A 25,960-nucleotide genomic window follows, 5' to 3' on the forward strand; every position below is an offset into this window, starting at 1 on the left:
TTCATAGTCAATGGTGTTTAATCTTTCCAAGATAATCATGGCTAAAAGTTAAAAAAAAAACTTGTAAAGATGCATTCTTTAAAGAAAAGTTGACGGTTCAGAGCGAACCAAATTTTAGTTCTTCTTCTATCTTTAATTGTCTAGATTTTTGCTTAAGCAATTGTCTACCTTGTTGTTGTCGACAATTAATGCTGATACAATCAAATAAAAAATCTTTTCTGTTATATTCGTTTCATTTTTGCCTAAATTTTACTTGAGAGCAATCTCATTGTCCCCCCTCATACATTTTTCTGGCTCCGTCCCCGAGAGGGAGTACTCTAGTTGTAAACAGGGGATAATCACTACCTTAAACATACACATCCCATCCACAAAGAGAGCCGGAAAACGAACTATTTATTGCCAATAGATGGTTAAGAGAATCCACCCGGAAGAGAGCCAGAGATGAGAGTCGGGCGGTCAAAATGTGATCCAGAAATCCGGATGCCCGTATTGATCCGAGCTGAGTCAGAATAGTCTGAAATTTCTAATGGAACACCGATGGATTCAGGCTGGGCATATCAACCACGTTTCAAAGAGGGAGATTTGTGGTCCCACCGTCCTCACATTATTATCAGACTATGCTGAAACATTAAAATTCACACTCCTCCCCCATTATTCATCTTTTGGCTTGTCTTTTTTGTTGCCCGCCACCTTGTGCTGTTAGAGCATATTTGAGCACTGCATATGTCAGTTCTTCGGTTCTTCAAAGTGCCTAAGCTTAGATTTTATCCTTTCTGGAACCCACTCCGACGACCACTACCCTCTACACTTGGCTCGCTAGCTGTCTCCATGCTATGTTGGAAGACTTGGAACCTGAGAGCTATCAACAAAATCATGGTGGCCAATCCATCTCGCACCCAATACAACCACTATGCACACAAATGTGAAGGCATTGTCGAAACTAGACCAATGATGGCAAAAGCAGACACTCAAAAGTCAAAACTATTCCAATGCTAATCGCCAGGTCTTAATCTGGATGTCGTTAGACAAGACTGCTCAATATCTAGAGATATTCTCTGGATTCTCTGGATACTGAAATTCCATGAATAAGACCAACCCTTCGCAACATCTCCACAAAGGTTTCTGAATCTAAAGAGAATAAATAACCGAGGCTGCGTGCACTTATTTTTCGACCAAGAAGATGAGCTTCCATGTACAATGTCCGGTTTCGTAATTACAGGGTACTCAGATCTAATACATACAGACAAACTCTATTAGGAGAGGAAGTTGCCTACCCTAACTAACGAGACCACAAAGGATTATGTTACACACATGTGCACTAGGTATGCAATGAGGATCACCAAAGAAACTATGATGAGGATCTCCGTATTCAAACCTGTCTTGAAAAATCAAATGTAAACATGTTGTGGTATTAGTTACCATTGTATCCATTTTCGCAGTTAGAAGAAGCTATGGGAAAGCTTATGGATTGTGGTCAGCTCGAGTTCTCCAGAATCCTAACTCAATCTAATGTTGTATGTACATGTGTACGGGTGTAATAAACTGTTCTCTTTTACATTTACTGCTGATAACCTGCAGAGTTAAAAACAGAACCATCAACATTACAAAAGAGAGAGGTAAAAGCACAATAGCTAAGAACTGATGCATACGGGAAGAAATACAACATTGTAGTGTGCAAATTTCACAAAAAAAAACATTGCTAAAACCATTACCAAGCTTCCGTCTGGCATTGTTCTCTTAGATTTTAATCTAGTCACTGGATTAACTGAGAGCCTTGAACAGTCTGCTCCAATGTTTAATTATTAGCCAAGTTTGCCAAAAAATAACAACAGGCCAACTACAATAAAGCATATTCCGCTTCCATAACCTGTGATACGTAGTAATCAAACATCCTTGCACTGTTCTGCGTTATTCAGGATATTTTAGGATGCTACTTATTACATACTCCCTCCGTTCCATACTTGTCTCAAATTTGCCCAAAAATGGATGTATCTATTCCTAAAAAGTGTCTAGATACATGTAATATTTCGACAAGAATTATGGAACGGAGGGAGTATTAGCCAAGGCAATTGGAAATAACAAATGATACGCCAACTACAATAATATATATATTCCTTGTCCATACAACCTGTGATAAGTACAAATAAGTAGCATCATCTAACTACAGTAGATACAAAGATAAACCTAAATGGCTAAATATAGTAAATACCATCATCGATGCGCAGAGCAGTCAAAACAATTTCCCTCCTAAAAAGATCCTGAAGAAAACCCCAGTCTAAGCAGAATTGACTACCTAGTTTCAGCATTCTGCAAGCTTCAAGAACAAACAAAATGGTACAAGCCATGAGCACAAAGACTTAAGGCAGAGTGGTTAAAAGGTCTGAACCAGTAAATCCGTGGCATGAGAAGCAGCAGCATTGACTGTGAGAAATGACTGACCTTTTGTTCAGAACTTGTAGCAACGAGAGCGATAGTTAATGTTTTTTTGATACACCACTAACCTACAGAAGATTTTATCTTGTTCCGTTGCATGCCACCTTTGCGAAGCAAAGGATTTTCTATTGAAAATACAACCAGACTACCATCCTTGGTTCCAGCCAAAAAGCACTCCTCGGGAGTCACAACTAAAGAAGTTATTGTCTTCCCAGCTCCCTCATACCTCCAAACAACACCAAGAGAATGCATAGAGCGTAGAATGATTTGTCCATGATCACCAGCACATACCATAAACTCTCCACAGCAACTTAGTTCCATGCAGTTCAGACGGCCATTGGATTCTGAAGAAGCAATATGTTTTCCATTTATGGAATACATATGCAAGGAGAGATCACTCTCACAATAAAATACTAGCCTACCATGCTGTGAGGCCACCAGCTTTGACAGGCCAGCACCTGATGGATGTCGAATTGATCGAACATAAGTGCCCTCACGCAACGTATGAAATATACAAGTCCCATCTTTTGATCCACTGATAACAATATCTAGTTCCGTACTTAGAAATAAGCATGTGATGATATCAGCATGACCACACAAAATATGAGAAGGGTTTTCAATGATAACATGGTCCTTAGTTGATAGGTCATTATTTGCAACCTTTGATCTTTTGTCATTTGATCTTCCTCGGAATGCATGCCAGATCATAATAGTTGTGTCATGACTCCCAGTTGCAATTACACTTCCATCAGATGAAACTGCACAAAAAGTGTGTTCCAAGATGTTAAGACAAGATGGAAAGGAAGAATGCATATATGAGGTATGCTTAGTTGTTAGCACTAACTAATATTCTCTCTGGTTCACAGTAGCTGTTGAGAGCACGCACCTAAGATAGAACTCGAGTAATATTTGATGGAATTAGACCATATTTGAACCTATTTAGATAGATATGCAATTAGTCATCTAATAGAAGCTGGTATGGTCCAGTTCCATTATATACTAGATCATTAGTTCACTTTTGTACTTCCAGCGCATGCGTGCTGGACAGATATTGTGAACTGGAGGAAGTATGTTTCTGTAATTGCTTAAAACTAGAGGCAAAAGAGGAAATTTAATACCATACACTTAAGAAAATTTTAACTACCTGCAACACAGCTGACAACATCTTTATGCTGGCGGATGCTCTGCACAATTCTTCCATCACTAAGGGAAATGATCTGGAAACTGTTCTCCCAATTACCACATAAAATTAAATAATTGTCACCAAGAATTTGGACAGCTGCCAGGCATGGTCTTCCAAACTCAACATTTTCAGCCAAGGAAGTGGCAACTTTTCGGGGAGAAATAACATCAGAACCAACTCCAAAGAAAGGTTCCTACAATAAACAGAACATACAAAGTAAATAAAATACATATAATTGCAGAATAATAATGTTACCCAATAGGTATAATTATCATTAGGAAGAGACCAGTGAGCCGGAAAACGTGAAGTTTCCACCAGATTGTAATTGAGTCGTTAGCCAAAGCTTTACTGACAGTATGAGCCCCTCACTCATCAAAACAATGTTCGAGTCCAACATGCCAATGAACAATATAGATGATGATGAGTTGACTGTATTAGGGACAACAGAAGTCACTGTTATTGATTGTGGAGCAAAATATAGTGGGTGTGCAATTGGTATAGGAGGTCCTCTTCTTGGGTGTTTCTTCCGAAAAATTTGAATGGGTGTCTGTCCAAAATTTGCGATCTGGTCCTCAATAGCAGACTTCTGCAACATATCATCCATGTTTTCCAAATCAACTGCACCCTCGTATGTCAAATAGTAAAATATGTTTGCAGCCTGCTCCAAATAATTGCTATGTGGTTAATAAGGTCAAATTGTGAAAACTGATAACACAAGTGTGCTGCAAAAAGTGCTAAATCATGTACCTCAACAGCAGGCTTCCCACGTTGCTTATAACCAAATATTAGGTCAATCCAATGGTGAAGATTAGAGCTTACATATTCACTTTCAAGAGCTTCTCGATTGATATGAATGAATTCTTCTGGTGAACCCTGCACGAGACATATTTCCTTTGGTCATGAATTCATGTAGCATATAGTGTGCAACCTATTTTTTTTATCTTCAGCCAATAATAACTTTTCCAAATATTAAGATTGGTTATATGAGTAGATTCACTCCAAGCTCTTTTTTAAAAAAAAAAATGCAGAATTTACCCATTACCTTTGCCCATGGAGGGAGACCAACATCACCTAAAGGTTCACCGTCCTGCTTTACCCCAAAGTGATACGAATTTAGATTTTCAAGAAACTCGGGCATGCAAAAGAATTCAGGTATAAGCTCTTTGACGTCACTTGTATTTGATAGGCAGTTTCTGTATGTGTTTTCAATGCTCTGAAAGAGACGATCTGCATGGTCAAATTTACCACCCTGTACAAACATAAGGACTAATGTATTAGCTAATTTGCTATAGCAGTATTTGTGCTTCAGTGAAAATAATGCTATGAGAGAATATACAGATGTCCTAAATCAATCCTCTCTTTCAGTAAGAGAAAATAGTGTTCAAACTAGAAAGGAATTACTTGGAAGAAAGAAGAAAAGGACAATGAAGTATGAACCAAAGGAGGTCAGTAAGACGAGAATAAAGGACCTGAAGATTGCGGTGCAGAGCAGTAAAAGGCTCAAGCCTTAGAAGGTAATAAAGAACCATCCCCATGCTAGAGTAGTGGGACCCATAATAAAAGCTGTAAAAAGGAAAATACAGAAATTTGACGTAATGAGTGTCTTGATCAAACTTGGGACACAAGAAAAGTTTTGAAGGAATACAGTGCATATTTGATCAAGGTCAACCTTGGTATATCAGGATCGCAGAAATTCAGATATCTATCTTCAAAAACCTGCACATTGTTAAATTATTTATCCAATGTTTATCAGAAGGCGCAACAACCAGAAGAGACAATACCCCACAGCTCCTGAATATACCTTAAAGCGCTTTGCATCCAGGGCACCAACTGGCTTTGACAGGTCCCTGAAAGTAGATGACTTGTTGAAATCAAGCTTTTCTGAGGAATAGTCAGCCAATATCCAAGGGAATATAGGATATTGAGTTAAATCGTTGTAAGATCGACCAGAGAGAGTATTCAGAATCATTAGATACTCAAAGTTGCTGATTTCTCTTCTTCTCCAACTTTCTCTGACACTCTCTGCCATTTCAAGGGCAACCTTTCTATCAACAAAGGAAATCATACTGTTTTTGTCTTTCGTGCTTCCTTTGGGGAACAAAGCATCATTCCTTAGGGAAACTAGGAGAGACCCAACAATTTTAGCATCATTTTGGGAGGAAAAATTAAGAAATATAGGAGCATTTGCATCATCAAAGAATATCTCTGTTGCAGTATACTGTAGTAGGTAACGTGTCCAATGAACTGCTCTTATCTGTCAACAAAGGAAATTGGAGTCAAATCTGTGACAGACACATATGCACAGGCACACACCCAATGAGAGAGAGAGAGAGGACACACCCTGGTTATTATCCACCTTCTATGGTGTTTGATTTTGTTAGATTGATTTTTCATCAGAGCATCACCAGATTCAGTCTCATTGCATCGTCCTACATCAGAATTACTCTTCAACTTTTCCACACTTCCTGGCTCATTCTTGGAATCTGCTTCTTTTTTATCTTGAAACCTGCTGAAAACAGATGAACCCCCTGTGCCTTCAACCAAAAATTCAAACGAAAAATGCAGGGCACTTCGTGTGATAGTCAATTGTCCAGCTAGTTTTCTTTTTGGCGTTACAAGAACACAGTGAACTGAAGATAGCACCTGGGAAATAGAAAGGAAAAGAAGATTCTGAGGGAGAAAAGAAACAATAAAATTCCACCAAATTTTGTATGCACAAAATGAAACCTGCTTACCTCAGCATAATCATTATCTCCACCCGTAGATGATGGTTCTTTCCTAGTTTGAATATTAGTAGGATAATCTGCAGAATCTGGAGCATCACTTGACACCTGGTTCTCTGATGGGTTGCTTTGGGAAGCCTCACTCGTACCGTTGTTATCCTCAGATGATTCAGAACTAATATCCCCTGTGATTCCACGCACTCCTTTCAGAAGGAAGTGCTTCATTTTATCTGGAATCTTGGCACTAACAAAAGGATCAGCAGATGGGGCAGTGTTTTCATTTACTGATTTGGTGGACAGGGGCTGACAAAGGCGTTCATCAAACTTATAATTACGCTTGAGCTTCAGTCGCCGCCGCCATTTATCCTCTGTTTTGTCAAGTTTCCAGTATGTCACCATATTGTTTGGAAAAGGACTAGCAGACCATGGTCCTCTTTCATCACTCAAAGCACGGAAAACATGTATCCATTTGTCCTGATATGAAACATAAGTCAGTTTATATGCAATTTAAACAATTAAACATCAGCATGCTAGGGAAAAACTACTGCAGCCACAACTTACAGCAACAATTTGCTGATCCTCATCAAATGCAAGCTTGAAAGCTGCTTTTCTATTGTCATCTGCAGAAAGTGCGGTGGTCTTGGCAAATTGTATATCATCCTCAAAACTTTGGAGTTGTTCTATATCTTCAATCAAGCGCTCGTCAAGTTTAGAATTAAGTTCCTGCAGCTGCCTAAGGCGATCATCCTTCGCAGCCTTCATGTACTTTACCTCATCGGCAGCCTAGCAAGCAACAAACAGATTATTTCTCAACAAAGGTTTTTAGAAGAAGAAAAAAATCATTTTTTCCTCAAAACACGCACCTAAATGCATGTCATTTTGTATTATACGATGTCAGCATGATGCAAAGCATACATGCGAAGGTAAAAACAGAAAAAAAAAACGAGAGGAGAGTTAGCTTACAAGATACAAGATGATACAGAGCCTAGTAAGATGAAAAGTGCAATGTAACAATGTAAGGCATTGTATTTTTCATGCTAAAGCGCAAATAATTCGGAATGAAAGTGAAGACAGGAACAAACCGCAGCAAGAACACGATCCTTCTGTACAAGATTAAGAATGAACCCAGACTCATTATTGCTATTTGCTTCAGCGGAATCATCTCTGCCCAACATGCTAGTGGCAAGCATAGACTTTCCATATATAACAGTTTCAAGAATCAAATGCGACATAACATGGAAACGTGCACCATCATCAAGTTCCCCATACAGGGTTCTAACCCTCAGCAAAGACCTGCAGCAAAAAGGAAATTACAAGAACAGTCACAGTCATCAAGGAGAGGTTATATGGTATTAAGAGTGCATCCGTACCAAATTAAGAAGTGCAATCTGTTCTTGCATTGATCTTCTTCCGAAATAAGATTAGGAAGCATTGTTATAAATTGCTGGACACACTTGGATGCATTTTCTACACCAGCTTTGCAGAGATACAAAAGTACGAGGTGGAATATGATTCTTGGGAACCTTTCTCCTCTTAACATCATGGCTTTGTCAGTAATTTTGTTGCTCTTTGCACTTAATGAGGTACCAATGCCTCCAGTTACAACTACAGCAGCCATTTCTGCAGCCGGGATATTTAGTGATTCTACCAACCCACGTGCCCTTTGCCCAATAGATGGAACAGCGGCATTTGAACCCTTTGGTGTCAATCTGTTTTGTCCTTTTCCATTTAAGGTCCAAATAAGAGTCCACATTTTGTCATAAAAACTCCACCAATCATCACTCAGTTTATCTCCATCAGTAAATATGCTGTCACTCGAAGGAAGACTGCAGAAGAGCAAACTCAACATATTTACTTGTGATAAATATAAAATTATCAGAAGTTCTACTCATACATATCATAATAACAGAAGTGAAAAAAATATGAACAAGAGTTGCTACAAGAAGTTTGTTGCCAAATTGTCGATGTTGAACTGTCTAACTACCAAATACTACTTTTTAAACAATGTCTAACTACCAATACAAAGAGAATATAATTTGTACTTCAGCAGTAGTCACTAATCCTAAGTACGCCAATCGATATGTATAGCATCTCTCTCCAGGCTTGAAAGAAGAAGTGGTGATATCAGTTAATTTAGCAGCAAAGTCGTCAGTTGTATTTTAGCATAGCGTGTTCCCATTTTTTTTTTGAAGTAAAACTGTAGGAGAGGCTCCGACAGTATAATTTTATTAATAGAAAAAAAACACAGAATGTACAAATATACAGGGGGGGAGAACCCCCGAACACAAGGACACACCAACGAACCGAACCAACAAGCCACAGACTACCTCACACTAAGAAGGAATGACAAGAGACTCCAACCAGGCCAACAAGATGGACCTATGGTTCTCCTTAATTCTATGACTCAACAGGGACAGCTCTTGCTTGAAACCAGCAAACCAACTAGACAAGGAGGGAGGAGACCTATCAAAGATAAAGCTATTCCTCTGCTACCAAATGTGCCAGGCTGCACAAAGGAAAATCATGATGAAACTAGGACCACTGAAAGAAGCTTTGGCAGCCCTTACTCTATCCCTATTGTCCATTGACATGTCCCAATAGATATGCAAACTGCCCCAGCAAGAGACGCTAAAAGGGCACATAAAGAAGAGATGATCACAATCCACCAACACGTTCAGAAGACAGAGCTTACAAGAAGAGTTCTCAGATCTTCAAACTAGGGATGCAAGCAGAATCCTGCTTAATTGACTTGCTAGTTTAAAATTTTGCTTAAAATTTGACTTGTAGATCTGGAGGTTACACTAGAAGCAGGATCCCGCTTGCATCCCTACTTCATACCATGCAGCTCACAAGTGATTGTGTGACAATCCTTCATATACTAAGTAAAACATAAATGATTAAACTCTAAAAAGAGGAAACGAAAAACCATGATGTAACACATCAGGCACTGTTGGCATGAGGATAAGGTTTCACACAGTTAAAAACAGTAATCTCCAGTCTGACTAACAGTAAAAATTCTGGACATTTCCAGCACCTTGATCTTTAATATGCAGACGTTAACTATTAGAACTAATTTCCATATGGTCACAACGCAAAAGGGTTTAAGCCCCTAATTATAATTTTGATGATTAATGACAATCAGATTACAGGACAAACATTTCAATTGAGATTAATGGAGAAATAGTCCCGGATTTTGAGAAGTTTCAAGCAAAACGATAACCTTCATGGATATAGCTGAAGGGAAAGGTAAAAATGAAGACGGATGACATTTTTAAAGCCCTGTGCCATTCTTTGTAGTCTAGTCAAAGACTGGGTTGCTAGGCTTCCATTCAGTGTTTCCTAGTAGCTTGCTAGTTATCAAACACAACATTGCTCAATTAGGGATACATCATATCCATATCACCAATTGGCATTTGTTAATCTCGTGCTTTGTAAGTTTAAACTTTCAAGTTCAAATATCGTCTTGAGACCAGACTGGCTGGCATTCAAATGGTGACTGGTCATGTCATGTGTCAGCCCGACCGCTAGTTGACCACCGGCACAGACCGCCAGAAAGCACCCAACGGCCTGTCTGGTTGGGTCAGACAGACTGTTTCAACCTGGTCGAGCTCTTATGAGAGAGAGTCCATTTTCAGTTGATAGTTTGATACCCTGTCTAACCAGCATCCATGGTGCAGTTTGATCAGGTGCAATGGACTGGCCAGGTAAATCCTGCCTGTCAGTTTAACTCTAGTAGGTATATTTATCTCTTATTCCGGAGCAGTCTGACAAGTGAAGTATACGCGGACTGATCAACCGTGCCAGACAGACAACATATTAGCTGTCGTCCAATCTTCCCCTGAAAGAAATTCCTTTGAGCCCATGTGATCCTCGGGCGGTCAAGCCTGTTCTGACTGGCTATGCACGCTATTTTACCCAACTTGGTTACAGATTGATGATATACCGTGCAATAAAAACTAGCCGTTACCATAAGAGGCCCGGTCATGGTTTCGGTCTAACTGACCATGCCGAGCTTCTTGCATGAGCCTAATTGCTCTATCTGTTGATTGAATTCTATGTGGTTTTCTTCTCTCGCTCTTACTTGTGCATTTACTTTTCTTGGAGATATATTGATTGCTTGATCACCTTAGGGTATCCACAGTTGTAAAGTCGGTAGTTGACTCTTCGTCTCTCCAAGTCATATAGAGTCGACAATAAAATAACTCGTACAAATGGGGTGTCTTAAGCATTAAATGTTTCGGCGTGCAAAAGCAATGCGTTTGACTCTTAAGATTCTGTTATTCGTAGAATTTGACTCTGAACTAAGTGTAAGTTGTATTATATTATCTCTTCTTCCTCTCCTCCGCATCAGCAATTATCTTACGTCATGGGACAAAGATTTAGCTTATGCCAAACCTTTGTACATGAGCGTAGGATTGCAAACCTCTGACGACAATTAGCTTGTAAGTGCACTTGGTGATTTTGCCAAAAAGCCTATTTCCTCAATTCGCTTAAACTTGCTTTAGCTAAAATACCCCCACTGCCCTTTTGTAGTCAGTATCCTTAGTTACACATTGCAAGAGGCGTGAGCTTTATACATTACCTTGTAGTTTGGCCGTTGCTCTCAAGATTTATAATTTCTACAACTGCAGAGCCAATGTCATCTTTCAGTGCATCATCAGATGAAGATTGTGCATACATATCAGGTGAATGAAACTGTGCGAGAAAAGGGGCAGAATGAGTGAACAAAAAGGGGTATACAAAAGAAAAAATAAAGCATAGCTTTGCAGCTCTGTGCGAAGTATTGCTCAGAGCATACCAGAAGTTTAATTCCCATTTGATCAACAAGCAATTCATCACTCAGCTTCAAAAGATACAAGACATTATCACGGCATGGCTGTGAGATGAATATGTTTTCATCAGGAGATGTCTCGAGCAGGCTTGCAATGATATCTTCAAAGATGTCACGCAGCAGACAGGAATTTGGTAACTGTCCCTGTGGATTAATTAATATCCAAAGAGTTACGAACAGGGAAAATGCTATTAAATTGCTATAACATAAGCAAACGAGTTAGAATCCCAACCTCCTCAATTTTCAAGATAAGGAAATTGGTTGTGTCTTCCAGCTGATGCCAGCCACCTTTCACATAGCACAAGTAATAGGAGAGGACTAACGAATACATGTTCCTCACAAGAATTAGTTCATTGATCTGCAAACTATTATCCTTAGCCATTGAAATTGTGTTGTAGTCCCTAAAGACATCAAGCTTCACAGATGTCTCAAGCCAAGAGCTCCAACCATACTCCTGATGAAATAAATTTTATGAATAATGATAGCAGAGAAATAATTTACACAGCCCTAGAAAAAAGTAACTGGTAATTACCATAATGGCTTCAACGTTTGAGGGGTTTGAATCAAGCAAATCCAGAAGGTCACTCAAGATCTTTGTACGTGCTGAATTGTCTTGGCAAGATTGCATATATCTAAATATGCAGACCAAAATCTGAGGAACATAAAATGGAGCCAAGCTCACTACTGACGTACTGCTTCTATCTTTTAACTCGTTGGATTGAGAACGTTTTTGTAAGACCTGAACAAAAAATATAATTCAATAATCAGATTATTTGTTTACATAAGTCTGACATCAGAGGATAAACATCATAGTACAATATTCAACATGAAGTTTGCCAAATTACTTGTTTAGGACTGGCTCCACCAAGAAGAACATCAAAAAACGTAGCACATAGATGATCTGAAAGTGGGAATTTGAAAAGTCTCTCAGATATTGAATAGAAAAAGAGTTGGGGTGCTGCTGTTATCCCTTTCCGTAGATTTTCAGAAATGGATCTAGGTCGTCCTACAGGAAGGCCAAAAAGTTTCGGTCCTTTTTTCTCAGATGGAAGTCCAACTAGAAGCTTTCCAAGAAACTGAAGCCCCAGTAAACGGATTGGTTCGAATTCCCTGAACAACAAGTAATGTTATAGGTACACATCTTCAATAATACTGATTCCAAAATGTGATATAGAGAAGAGAACAGACATCCACCACTCTGCATTATGCCCATGAATTACACAATAATTAAACAAGGAATGCCAGGAAATGAAGGGAAATTATGGTCCAGTAGCATATACCCGATCCTTCAATTAATGAGGAAAATATGGACACAGATTCTATTTCAAAGATCAAAATTCAAAATGCACAAAAGTGACATTATCCCTGACTCATCATCTAAAGGGAAGGGGGTGGCTAAAGCTCAAGCTCCATGTAGAAGTGGAATTTGATCTAAAGTGACTTTACACTGCAGAGACTAACTCAGTAAACTGCACAAATATAAGTACTGCATGACTGGGGATGACAGTCTGACTTGTGAATAATTGGATGCGCGTTACCTCTTAAGCAGGTTAACAAAAATGTAACAACCACCCACGGTATTTACTTGCTCCAAGAAAGACGATAGAAGTGAATTCTGTGATAGAGCACGGATAATCATGGAAAGTATATCCTCGATGCATGCAACATCTTGACTTTTCTCAAAAAAGGACACAAGAGCTGTTACATCATTTGAAGAAACCTTCATCCTACAATAGAAGTTTGTTGGAATACAGATTAACCTCATGAGAAAGATGCTTCAGACATAAAATTGTTAGCATATGAATCCAAGAAAAATATCTCCAGACATGTATTTATGGCGGTATTTAAAATGATAATCACGATAGCAGAACAAAACAAAGTGCATTTTGTTGTGTGTGTGGGTGGGGGGGTTAAGAAGTGCTGATGGAGAGAGAAAACACGAAAGAACATCTGGAGAGATAAACACAAAGGAGCATCTCTGAATGAACAGTTGAAAAGTACTTACTTTAAGCTCATTTCTGCCATACTCAAGAGGAGGAGACGGATCTTGCGAATTTCTTCTATATGTGGCCTCTCTCCAATCATGTGTTCATTAACCAGATGAAGTAAAGGCTTGGAAGACCTAGAATCTAACTTTTCTGAATAAAACTGACGTACAATATCAATGATCCTAGGGAGTCCACACAATATTGGCAATAATTTCCCATCAGTTTCAAAATATTGTATCAGAAATAAATAAAGTTCTCTTTGTACTCCATAACTTGAATATGCCCAGATATGTGGATTCAGAAAAATTTGTGAAAGAGCATCCTTCAATAGAACTTCTGACATACCTGAAAGAGCAGATAGGTTAGTGATATACACACTTCCAACCAAGCAGTTAAATGGAGAGAGAGAGAGAGAGAGAGAGAACAGAGAGATCACCACAGTTCGTCAAAACATTAAACATGTACTTCAGTGCTGAAAGAGTCTTGAAATTTAGCAGCTGTGGTGAAATAGATTGAAACAAGAAGCCTAAAATAGAGAATCCAGAAAGAAGATGCATCTGTTGCTGATTTGCTACATTTCCATCTAGAACAGATGCAACAAGCTCAATGACTTGACCTGCCAATGCATCACCAGTGGCGGATTCTCCACTATGAGTGATGGCATCATCAAAATGTATTAGAAGAGGAAAAAATACAGAGACACCGCCAACACAATAAATTATTTCCTGCAGCAACCGTCGCGAACATAACTTTGTGCCACCCATGATGGTTGCCTCAAGCTTGCTCTTGTCAAGACTATCAAGTACAGAAGACACATTGAACAAAGTCCTATTATTACTAGCCTGGAAGAAGTAAAGGAAAAATATTCAATTCCCTGATTCCAGCAATTGATCAAAACATTATAACATAATGCTTACAGGCCAATTCGTACCTGCGCATTCAAGCCAAAAATCATCTTTGATGAAATACCATCCCTTGCATCCAAAATTCCCTTGTACAGTGTGTCATTATTCATAAGCAAGTTTTGATCACCAAGGAAAGAGTACATGTAACTTGGTCCAAGATTGTATATGCCTCTTATTTGTTCAGAAGATAGAGCATCGGAAAACGCATAAACTGGGCCCATTTGACCAGTAAAGGCAGAAGTGCTCTCAAAACCAAGAGAGGTAGGTTCTTCACCAATGGGCATCAATTCTGTGCCAAGACTGCAGCGAGTCATTACTTCATTAACTTTTGCATACCTGAAAACAGAAAACAGTGGTATAAAGCATCTCAATTACTACTGGGAATCAAAACAGAACACCAAAATTCTAAATCTCTTAACCTTCTATGAGTTCACAAGATAACCAATCGCTAACCTCTGCAATTAGGGCATGTATATCTCAGTTTTCTCTTAAAAAAATTAAGAAAGTTTGCAATATCCTTATTTGCCTTTAAGAAGATATATCATATATGTACGTGTAAGAACCAATAGTGATTAGAACCATGGACAGAGGCACTATCTATTAGAAGGATTTTATCAGCAAGAAATTCCAAATATTTGAACAAAAAATATTGAAGACTGACTGGAATTACTAGGTTAGGTATGATGATCATTGAAATAGAACAGGCACTGAAAGTTCCGACGGTGTACCGAAGAAATGAATAAAAACTCACCTGCACTTCTCGGTTGATACTAAATCGCCATCTACATAGCATCTCAACTGGCTTCCTCCAGAGAAAGCTCTCCCTATTGTATGAGTAACAGCAAGGAACTTCCACTGTTTTGTTGGGAGGCTTAGTGGTAACAGAACACACTGATTCTTTTGACTGACAGACTGCACAGGTGAGGTGTTAAAATTTGACACTAATACTGAATCAAACTTATGTTACCTGATAACTAAATCAAGCAGTGAGCTCGTGCTATGTGCACATTACATCTATAACTATGACAAAAGATAATAGAGTTCTTGTCGGTAAAATGGCTTAGATTATTTTAAATTAAACCAGCTTGGTAACTCGGAATAATTCATGCACAATGGATCATAATCATAATTATCTTTGGAATGGATTAGTCTATTGTGAAAGCAGCATTAGAATATCAAAGATTAGTCATTCAAATGAAGACACTGCTTCTTCCTTTGACGAATGAAGACATTTCTTCAGATATATGTAAAGCCAAACAAGGATTTTCATGAAAAATGTAAGTCTGTCACTATGTTGAATTTCACGCAATCTCTGTCACCAACTTGGCGATCGAATAACCAACTTCACAAATTAATCTTGTCTCAATAAATTACTCGATAATCCAAGAAATTGTTGGTTAGAATATAACACCATTAATCAAAAGAAATACTAGTACAGTTCACGGAATGCTCTCCTAAAGAATGAAGGCAACAACCACCATTACCTCATAGACTAGAGTGTTTTTTCCAAGCATAGCTAAACATCCTTTTCCATTTTCCGTGAAAAAGGAGAAAAGACCCATCATACCATTCTCAGGGAAATTTTCCACTCTTAGCCAACAGCAAAAAGATAAACCTTTATTGCAAGGCCATTGAACAGGTGATTTTATTTCAATACCCTGTTGAGGGGGAAGAAGGTAGGATAGTTAGCCAGCACATAAATATTACGTGAACAAAAATATAAAGAAATAGAGTAGTTGTCCAGCAGGTTTTATTCAGAACAACAAAGAAAACCATATGACATTACTTCAAAATATAAACTTATACTACATTGTTTGAAATTGTAAGGCAGATTTGCCTGACCAATTTTTGACAGTAAATTCTGTGTAAAATATTTCTTTCATAATCACAAGAAAGTACTTCCGAATATGAATGTAATAGTATCACCATATCAATTTTATATAACACAATCCACATAGTATTGGATTAATTGTAGGTCAAAGCATGAATTTAGGAAGTTAAAATACACCCTACAGTTTGAAACAGAGGGACCATACCACAATGAAAAATATGCCAAAGAAACTAAATTTAAAAATATCATTTTAAAAAACTCTAGGAAACAGACTATTGAAAAGGATGAAAACTGGACAAATGGAAATAACTCACAGAATCGTGACCGCTAAACTCAAAGAAAGCTTCAGGTCCCTTTTCCTTGAGCATATGACTAAGACTTGTCAAAAGCAATGAACTATGCTTCTGCTTCACACTAATCTTCTCACCACGTAGGAGAGCAAATATTTTTCGAATATCTTTTCCGGAAATACTATGTCCTCCAATAATTTGAATTAATTCCGCAATTTTGACAACTGTGTCTTCACTTTCCTCTACTGAAAACCAATCAAGAAGAAAACTAAGTAATCCTGCTTTGAAACAATAAGTTCTATTTGTAATGGATCCCTTGAGCAACTGTCGTAAGACCACAAGCCCATAATGCTGAAGCGAAGTGCTGCTCTGCCAATCGGAAATCACCAATGTTACATAAAATACAAGAGAGAGAGAGAGAGAGAGAGAGAGACAGACAGACAGACAGAGAGAGAGAACCTTCGGTAAAACATTTAGAAATAGTATAATTACATCTTCATTCTGCAGCGCAAAAATATTGAAGAACGTCAGGTTACAGAATAAAGTAACAATGTAGGTACAATTGAGTGAAGCGATTGAATATAAGATCATATCAATGCCTCAGAGGTCATGAAGATTCTCTACCTTTATTGTTGTTTTTTCATTCATCTCAAATGTCTCATCAACAAGCATGCCAAGTAAAGCATCCAAGAGTCTCTGACTCGGAGGCCATTTACAGAAGTCCAATAGCAAGCTTTGCAGTGTTTGGTATCCCACACCAACCAGCATTCTGAAAGCAGCCTGGATGAGACAAACCAGGATATTTTTTTTAAAAAAAAGAGCATCAAACAAATCATTACATGAACCAGTGTGACTGCACTCGTTTCCAGAAATAAAGGTGTGAGGAAAGAGATTATGCCAAGTATTGTGCTAATTGACGTTTCTATTTTATCCCTACATGTTAAAACAGAGTTTTGTACATGAAACGGTCAAAAATAGGGAATTTTTTACTTTCTGGATAACCTGGCTTCACCAGAAATCAGCTGGTTGCACAGCAAGTGAACCTGGTGATTAATTTGAAATAAATGTCTAGACAAAAGAACAGCGCAGGTGGCCATCCAGAAATGACCAAAAACTGTTACTGGCTTCATACAGAGCACTTGTGAAGTAAACTACAGCCAAATATTTTATTACCTTGGATTCATCGTTTCCAGCAAGTAATACAGTCAGCGTCTGAAGGACATTAAGGACTAATTGCTCCCCAACTGCTTCATCGAAAGTTCCATTCAACAAAGAGACTATATGCAAGAAGCACTCCCCATTGCGAAATAGAGTTTGGTAGTACTAGCAAAAGATATTAGTGATTCATCAGCCATGGTTTGCTACTAAGATGCGAAGAAATAAACAATAATAATGTGCTACTACCTCTGTTCCTAAATGTAAGACATTTTGGTAGGCTAAATAGTCTACCAAAACGTCTTATATTTAGGAAAAGAGGGAGTACTACTGTTCCCATCTTTGAAAAACAAAACATACCACACGATCTATCATAATGATCTCTCTCATGTTAACTAATAGATCAATTGACAATTCTGCAAAGTCCTTTTCGTTTTCTTTTGCACGAGTGAAGGTCTCTAAATATTTGGAGCATAGCTGCAACTTTGCTGCATGATCTTGCGCTGATGATGGAGGCAACTGAGTATAAGAAAGAACAGAGGAGAGAGTTAATTCTAACAGTAATATCAACAGCAACAAAAGGAGAAAAAGACAGTGAACATGAGTATACCCTGTATAAGGCAACAATTTGCTCCAGCACATGTTTCCGGAGAGTTTTTTCTTTGAATAAATCAAATAGGAACCCAATACAATTGGCATTATGCAAAACTAGAGTCCTTTCAAGGTCAGATATTGTGACATATCCCTTGAAAAGGTTGAAAGCCAGTTCTACACATGTAAGAGTATTCTCAATTCTCTCGTCCGAAGAAGCCATCTGAACATTTTTTGGTTCAGAACCATTTTCACTTAAGTCATCTCTGGAATGGGACACCTTCCCTAGTTCTTGTGCTTGAAGACATGCAACCTTCAGGACTCTGGTAAGCACATCCAATGACTTAAAAGAAGCTAGAGTTTGTTCAGTGGCGTTTTGCAGGATAACATGAAAGCTCTTAAGAATAGTAGCAACCAATCCAGGACCATAAGTGCATTGTTCAAGTGCATTTAATAACGCTGAGCATTCTGGCTACAAACAAACAAAATTATTTTAAAGAAATGAATGCAAAAAAAGGTCAGCACTCAAATTATGTAAAATGAACAATATCTTATGTAAGAAAGGTGAAATTTGGGTACCAAGTTATTTATGTTTTCCTTAAGTGTTGCGGCAAACTCCAGGAAAGAAATAGCTTCAGACTGAAGGATGTTGACATCAGCTAGATTGCTTTTGGAACCAGTTGATTCTGTAGCATTAATGAAATTATCATTTTGTGTCTCGCCAACAACCTGATGAATATAGTCCACAGACCCAAAGTAGAAAAATTTCTCTGAGAATATCAGATCCCACAAACCCTCTTCGCGAAAAGATTTTAGTAGAACTGGAGCTGAAATGAGAACCTTCCTAAATGTGGAGAGCATGTAATGCTGTAGAGTATTTGCTAAAGTCCTGAACACACCAAAAGACTTCATCAGCAAAAAAAAATTGAGAGCAAAACAATGCTGTTAAAATGCAACAATTAGACATTGAAATGCTGAACAATGAACAATTTGCAAAAAATGAAGAAGAAAAAAGGGAATGGATAACACATACTATGAGACCGATAGCACTGTGGAAAATTACTCATATGTTCGAAAGTATCTACCAGCATATCGGAATTGTCATTGGTGTAACTTGGTAGAATTAACAATACCTCAGAACTTCTTTCATCAAAATGTTAGCTTGGATCTCTTAATAAGTCAATACATAATCTTAGCAAAGTGTGATGCACTGATGGCTAATAAAAATGGTAAACAAAGAAATATACCCAGCCAACGGAGAATAAGAACTTACTTTATATGGCTTGGCAATTCGGTTTCACTAGCACAAGCTTTGATGCATGGGAAAACTGTTGAAAGAATCTTTATGATCCACCTTGCACATTGCTCCCAGTATGCCAATGAGATGGATAGAGAAATTTCGGTAACAACAGTTGCGCCAGGACAGTATCTGATCTCATTAGGAGGAAGAAGAAAAGAGCAAAGTGCCATGCTTAACTTTACAGAATACTCATTCCATTCGACCGAATCAAGAATATCAACAGGACTTGAGAAAGATTCTAATGTAGGTGAAGTTCTGGTGCTTTGTTGATCAAGTTTCCAGTTGGGCGCTTGAGGATCAAGAAATTTCTGCTGATGAAACTCCTGAAGCATAAATGCAGGCCAACAAATGCTGTTCGCAAATTTGTGTATCCGTCCATTTTCACATAAGAATTGCAAGTTGTTGACATTACCAAAACTGAATAAACAGTCAAGGATCCAAGAGAGACAAACCATGCAAACATTATATGGCATCTAAATCCAAACAGAAAAAAAAAAACTAGCCAAGTGGTGAGCAACGCAATCACAGTTAAATCCAGCATTGCTTGCAGGTCTATGCCCATGATCTAATCGGAGCTCTTTTGTTAAATAAAAGGTCAGCATATTCAGTATGTATATGCCTATCACTGCTCCAGACAGGCAAAATCTAAAAAAATTAACGAAGTATTAGCAGATGCACTATTCTTCAACATAGAAGTGATGAAACAGGATACACCGCTTCCCTCAGAATTTCCAAAGATAGAATCTGGAGCTCAAGAATGTCACTCCTGCAAAAGCATGTCATGTTAAATCAAAAGAGAAAGAAAAAAAAACAGCAAACACACTGACAAGATCAGATAATAAGAATAGTTGGCTATCTACGGTAGATTGTTGTTAGTGTGTCATCAATTTATAATGGCAAAACTCTTCATATTCCACACATGATAGCAGATCACTAACAATACACTATCATTACTATAAAATTATTTCCTCCAAGTAAAAAAGGAAACATTAGATGTTCCTCTTGAAAGACACTACAATGGCAAGTTGGCAACACTGGCTGTGGTAAAACCCCAGCTACAGAATATTTACCAGTTGTTCAGTAGTTAAACTTGATGGTTGGAACAGATGAATGGAAATGGAAGAATGGCCACATAACCAGAACAATGATATGGCACTGAACAAAGGGGTGTAACTAAAATGGGACCTCCCCAGATCAGAGGAATCATCAGTCCTTAAGAATATTGTGTCCATGCGGACAAGTAATCTACTGTCTTTTGTTCATTCTCATTCATCATATTTGCTGCTCCTATTTTTCCTACTTCATAACATCATGTGGTGACGATCTGGTTTTGCCACTGCTGAAGCAGTGACACACTTACCTTTCATCACTGGTGACAACCGAATGCTTTGAGACTGAAAATTTGCTTGACGGTAGTCCCAGTCCATCCAATAGAACCTCCAGCCCTCCGATGCTTCTGAAATGATTCTGTGCACGAGTATTTTCCGATATTGTTGATCTCAGAGCATACAAAGTTATATAGTGAAGTGGCAAGTCAGTCCACTGCTCTTTCAGATTCAGTCTTCGAATGACCCTTAAGAGTTCTGCAAAGAACAATTCCAGATCTATAAGATAACGATGACACAAAAATGTAGGTTAATTAATTAATTAATTAATATATAGTGGGAAAATACACTACCTACGTAACAACTACACTGCCTATGTATGGAAAAACTATTCTACGCGTGCTGTTTTACCACAACTTTAAAATTCTATTTCTTACAATGTTTACCCATACAGATTTTTCGTAATATGTTTGTCCACAGTCAGAACTGATCCACAAGTCATTCATTTCTTGAAAGTGCCACATTTTAATTTCAGAACAGAACCTACATGCCATCTCATCTTTGTTTTTATACTTCCTTCAAAATGTTTCTGAAATTAGAAACCATGCAATTCACTTCAAACAACCAGCAAACTCTTCAGAGCAAAGTGGATTTATGGACCATGCCATAAGAGTTACCCTATAATCTAATTTGCATTATACAGCCTGACCCAAGCACAAAGCAAACTAGTGGATAATATAATCAAATGTATATAAACATTGGAAAGCAACTTACCTACTAACCAATTGACACCACCAGCTTCCATAACTGAAACGATGGCCTTTTGCTGCCAATTTCTATCAGAAACAGATCTTTTTGTAGTACTTGGAGTAATTGCAAAGTGACTACTTGATGGGGCATCATCAGTGCTATTGACAACCCGTGAAATCCTTGTTACAGCTGGCTCCAAATCCATGAAGTTTGAAATTATCGTAACAATGTATACAAGAATCTTTTGCATCATCCTCATATTTTCTACAGTTTTATTTGACAGTTGTTCGTCTGCAGCAAGCAAACTGGTCAAGGTCTTGAGCTTTACAACTGCGGCTGAATACACAAGAGAAAAGTGTCAGTTAAGATAATATTCATTACAGCTATCATTCCATGCTACAGGGAAATTCATAACACAGAAAAATTAGAAAGGGAATAAAAATGAATCCAGAACAGTAAATACCCAACTAAAGAAGAAATCAACCTTTCAAAAGAGCAGTAACCTTCGGCACGCCTCCATAATAACTAAATACTCTACAGTTATGCACTGAGCGAGTAACAATGGTGAAGCACTCCAAAACAGTCAACACTTCAGTGCTTAATCCCAGGTCTGTGGATTGCTCTGAAAGGTCCCCAGGGGATTCTGGACAGCTGCTGCCTACTAATGCAGGAAAACAAGTAAGATTTCGATTGCCACTGACTCACTGCAGTTGCAAACCTAATAAACCACTAAACAATAGATAGGCATAGAGTAATAGTTGTTCGTTATTAATCTGGTATGTGGAATGCATTTACTCTTTAAGTACAACATCAAAGTGAAATGCAATTCCACAATAAGAGAAGCTGAAAATGTTCAAGAGATAGTTCAAGAGAAAAAATAGCTAACTCAAATGCCTACTTGCCTAGCCCCACATAGTATTTCAGTCTACTTATACTGAACCTAGAGCTGCAACATGCTGACCCTCAGGGTACCCTTTGACCCTCCTTAAGTTCAACCAAATGAACTAAAATTTTAAAATGATACAACCTTTTGGAAAACTAGTTCATTTGTTTGAACTAAGCAGGGTCAAAGGGTACCCTGAGGGTCACCATGTTGCACCTCTAACTGAACCTTGCAACTTTTACTGGCGAAGCATCTAGCAAACATTAACAAAATGCTATTATCTTATGAAGACCACCCAGTTTTTAGATTGTACAAATGTAGAAGTGTCTTTAACATTGATATGGCTAGCGGATGCAACTGCTTCCTAACTCATATATATCCCAATTCTCAAGACTAGCAATTGTTGTGTTCCCCTTTTATCAGTCTAGTCTTAGATCATTCAGTCACAACACATACATATGAATGGCAACTTGAAAAGGAAGAGGTTTAGTGGTGAGTGCAAACCTTAAAATTCGTATGCTATAGTATAAAAAAAGGTATCATTTGTTCAGTGGATCCACTTACGCTCAGCAACAAATGAAGTTAATTGAGAAATCTCCTGAACGAGAATAAGGATGACCTCAGAAGGATGCCCACCAGAACAACCTAAAACTGTATCATCTGATACTGATTCTCGGTAAAATGATTGCTCAATGGGGATTGGCTCCCAGTGTTTAAATGCTTGTATGAAATGCTGGAAAAATATTTGCAGGGATTTCTTCTTTTCAGCCTATGAAATTGCAGACAAGAGAAATGAGGAAATATCATAAAAAATATGAAATGAAAATATATTTCATGTCATAATAAATTATGGAGTTCAAAATACTGTCATAAGTACCTCAGCTATGTTATCGTCTTACTGAAAGAAACAGAAACGCGCGCAGATCCATCCTTAAAATCCTTAAAACTAACTTACATGATCTAAGAAGACAAATATGTTGATCCATTCATGAATATGAATATCTCCTTTTGTTATATATGTTATGTGCAGCTGTATGCACGCAAGGGACAGCCAGTGGATAAATGATATGCATTATTAGTTTAATGGAGGATATGATTGTAAGGGCATAGGATTAAAAAAAATCTGCAAAAGCTTGCTCATCATATATTAAGATGAATGCCACGAGCCCACGACCTAGCCACTGTACATAAGCAACCCAAAACAAATAATGAAAACCATATACAGACTCAACGAATAGGTTACAAGTGCAGATAAATTATGAGATCGACACAGGGTATCTCCTAGTTAGGATAGTCCAGACATCATCTTATATTAAGTGCACTGTTTGCATTAGATGTCCTTGTTAGGTCGACAGCAATATAAGCACGGCACTGTCAACCATTTTTCAATAAGAGAAGAACAAGCATAAGTTCTCTAGTTTCTATATTTTTCTCTGAGTCTTGAGTCTATCTATACACGACAGTGGAGAGACTTGCCAGCGGCAAAGATGAGGGCAAGCTCCATACCCTCTATCATCTGACCCTTACCCAACCAAGGTCCTTAATAATACAGGATTCTCACCAAGGATATTAGTAAAAAAACAGTAAACCATCAGATGGACAGACGACCTGCATTACAGAAGGTTATTTGCCATGCTAATTAAATGGCTCAAAATCTTAGATATAGTCTGGTGAAAACTGAGAAGTCTGTAAAAGAGAAAGTAGCATGATCGGGTGATTACCTTGTCGATGGCATTCTCGTACTTCTGCCAAAGCGCATTTAAGACTCCTTCTTCACCACTGTCACTGGAACCATATAACATAGGATTAGGATAAGCAACTTATGATAATAGCTTAACAAGACAACAGCAACTGCTTGTAGATTTCATTAAGAGGTAACCTTTGTAACGTTACAGGTAATGGGCAATTAAAATGTCAACAGAATTCAGTCATTTGACTAGGCTGTAAAATCTCAGTACGTTACGAGCTCACAAATCATAATTGGTGAATACTCCCTCCTTTTCACAAAGGTTGGCGTACTTTGTTTCGTTAAGACAAGACTTTGACCAATGAAAACTCTATTGATATGTGTTTTTTCATACATGAAATTTATATCAATGGATTCGTCTTTAAAAGTTCTTGCTCATGATCATGGTTTCGTATCATATAACTTACATATTAACAGAGAATTCTTGGTCAAAGGCTTGTCTTAACGAAACCAAATACGCCAACCTTTGTGAAATGGAGGGAGTATTAGTATAGGAAAACTCAACTACCCAACGGCCAACAATTTAGGCTAAGTTTGCCGTTGGATGTGCTGAACTTATTTTATAATAATCTGCTGTGGAAAAATACAGATGAAAGCAGCCAAAAGTTTGTTAGCCAAACAGAAAAATAGGCAAAAGCTGGATTATCACAATCCATCGTAATGCCAAACTCAGCGTCTCAGCCTTGGTCTGACTAGAGCAAAATGGTGTGCATACCTACTGAAATGGAAAAGGATGAGCAAATCATCAATATTCTAAGATCACATAGTGTTATCGTTCTAGTATGACTTGAAGAACTTAACATGTGTAGTCAATTCCACGTAGCCATGCCATTACCCAACAGGAACAGTTAGCACGATACCGGCGACGCCTCTTCTAAACAAAAGCTTAGAAAACCCAACACACTGGAGCAAACTAGAAAATCAAAAACCCCACCGGTCACCATCCAACACGAGCTTGAATTCACTAGCTCGCGCGCACCAGCGCATTTAGCAATGCAACTTAAGCAGCCACCCAAACAGTGGGCACGAGTAAGTCGCATTTTCCCACGGAAAACGAGCCACTCGGATTGGGGGTAGGGGTGGTGGGCACCTGAAGCAGACTCTGGGTGACGGAGCGGCGGCGAGCTTGTCAGCGGAGGGGGAGCCACCCCCACCCCCGCCCGCGCCGCCTCCGCCGGAGCCGCCGCCGGCGGCAGCCGGCGAGGAGGGCGTCGACTTGCGGAGGAGATCGGCGACGCCCTTCACGATGTTCATCGCCCCTGATCGGACGTCGCTAGCAGGAGCGCATCACCGCCGCTCGCGGGGATGACGAGCAGCCCGGCCGTGGGGATCCGGCTCGAATCCGACCCGACCCCGATCCCCCGGGCAGTGACAGGAGTGGAGAATGGAGATCGCGCGTGGGGAATCGGAATTCGGAAAATGTTTTCGGTCGCTTAGCGTGCGAAGGGGGAGAGGGATCTGGATTAATTCTGGAAGGAAGCAACGGGGGGAGTCGTGGAGATAGGAGGAGTTCGGGGGGCAATTGGATAAGAATATGAAATCCTGAAGGGCCTTTTGTGCAAACGTGGAGTGTATTGTGCTGTGCAGTTTGATGAGCCGGTGGACTTTTTTGCTTTCTACGTTTTTTGCGAAGGTGACCCTGTGGATTTCTTGATTCGCTTTATGCGAAGGAAGAGTTGACCGTCCTAGTGTGCAGATGTCGAAATCGACGACGTGAGCATGGAGCGACCACGTAAGGGCACACACCCCTACCAGGTCCGTGCCTCTCCATGGCCCCTAGTTGGAAAAGGAATCACCTTCCGAAATACTGAATTCAGTGAAGCTCTTATGAATTTGAAATGCATTTCATTCTGGTTTTACTAAGATTTCGTTTTCATTTCGCTGAGATTTTGAAGTTCTTTTGATATTCCATTTTAACCGTGAAACCGAAGAAAAAATTTAGTGAACTTTCTACATTTTGAAACACATTACATCGTACCCACGTTGTCCGCACATCGCCCATTCATTAAACAATCGTGTGGCTTG

The 25,960-nt window shown here is 38.7% G+C and overlaps 1 protein-coding gene across 3 annotated transcripts; it reads right to left on the reverse strand.

Annotated features, from left to right (window-relative positions):
• Positions 1 to 1,129: 1,129 nt before the first annotated feature.
• LOC100842757 (BEACH domain-containing protein B) lies at positions 1,130 to 25,410 on the reverse strand. Of its 3 annotated transcripts, none has more exons than XM_014900855.2 (41): positions 25,026 to 25,410; positions 23,910 to 23,973; positions 22,753 to 22,957; positions 21,790 to 21,966; positions 21,330 to 21,641; positions 20,591 to 20,813; positions 19,943 to 19,996; positions 19,204 to 19,647; positions 18,510 to 18,819; positions 17,950 to 18,402; positions 17,700 to 17,858; positions 17,358 to 17,507; positions 16,809 to 16,964; positions 16,644 to 16,685; positions 16,209 to 16,553; positions 15,548 to 15,721; positions 14,815 to 14,975; positions 14,090 to 14,399; positions 13,595 to 14,000; positions 13,176 to 13,503; positions 12,709 to 12,897; positions 12,016 to 12,280; positions 11,703 to 11,909; positions 11,403 to 11,624; positions 11,138 to 11,314; positions 10,922 to 11,034; positions 7,710 to 8,165; positions 7,422 to 7,632; positions 6,901 to 7,122; positions 6,352 to 6,813; positions 5,957 to 6,259; positions 5,418 to 5,870; positions 5,286 to 5,332; positions 5,086 to 5,179; positions 4,659 to 4,865; positions 4,364 to 4,489; positions 3,903 to 4,274; positions 3,578 to 3,809; positions 2,440 to 3,191; positions 2,210 to 2,307; positions 1,130 to 1,572 (listed from the first exon to the last, which is right to left on the reverse strand). In XM_014900855.2, the coding sequence occupies exons 1-39, from the start codon at positions 25,187 to 25,189 to the stop codon at positions 2,497 to 2,499; spliced, it is 9,690 nt and encodes a 3,229-aa protein (XP_014756341.1). In that variant the 5' UTR covers positions 25,190 to 25,410; the 3' UTR covers positions 1,130 to 1,572; positions 2,210 to 2,307; positions 2,440 to 2,496. The 3 variants fall into 3 exon arrangements, with proteins under 3 accessions (XP_014756341.1, XP_014756340.1, XP_010233856.1); XM_014900854.2 differs by having other exon boundaries at positions 2,210 to 2,314; XM_010235554.3 differs by having other exon boundaries at positions 2,210 to 2,314; positions 21,790 to 21,963; positions 25,026 to 25,189.
• Between the last annotated feature and the right edge of the window lie 550 nt (positions 25,411 to 25,960).

Source organism: Brachypodium distachyon, chromosome 3 (genome assembly GCF_000005505.3).
Source record: "Brachypodium distachyon strain Bd21 chromosome 3, Brachypodium_distachyon_v3.0, whole genome shotgun sequence".
In the NCBI taxonomy this organism is placed as follows: Eukaryota; Viridiplantae; Streptophyta; class Magnoliopsida; order Poales; family Poaceae; genus Brachypodium; species Brachypodium distachyon.

Coding starts and splice junctions, on each gene's coding strand:
- LOC100842757 (XM_014900855.2), bottom strand. CDS start 25,189: ATGAACATCGTGAAGGGCGTCGCCGATCTCCTCCGCAAGTCGACGCCC. Junction 12,281..12,708: donor TTTGTTAACCTGCTTAAGAG/GTAACGCGCATC, acceptor CTTGTTGTTCAG/GGAATTCGAACCAATCCGTT. Junction 8,166..10,921: donor AGCAACGGCCAAACTACAAG/GTAATGTATAAA, acceptor GCTCTTCTGCAG/TCTTCCTTCGAGTGACAGCA.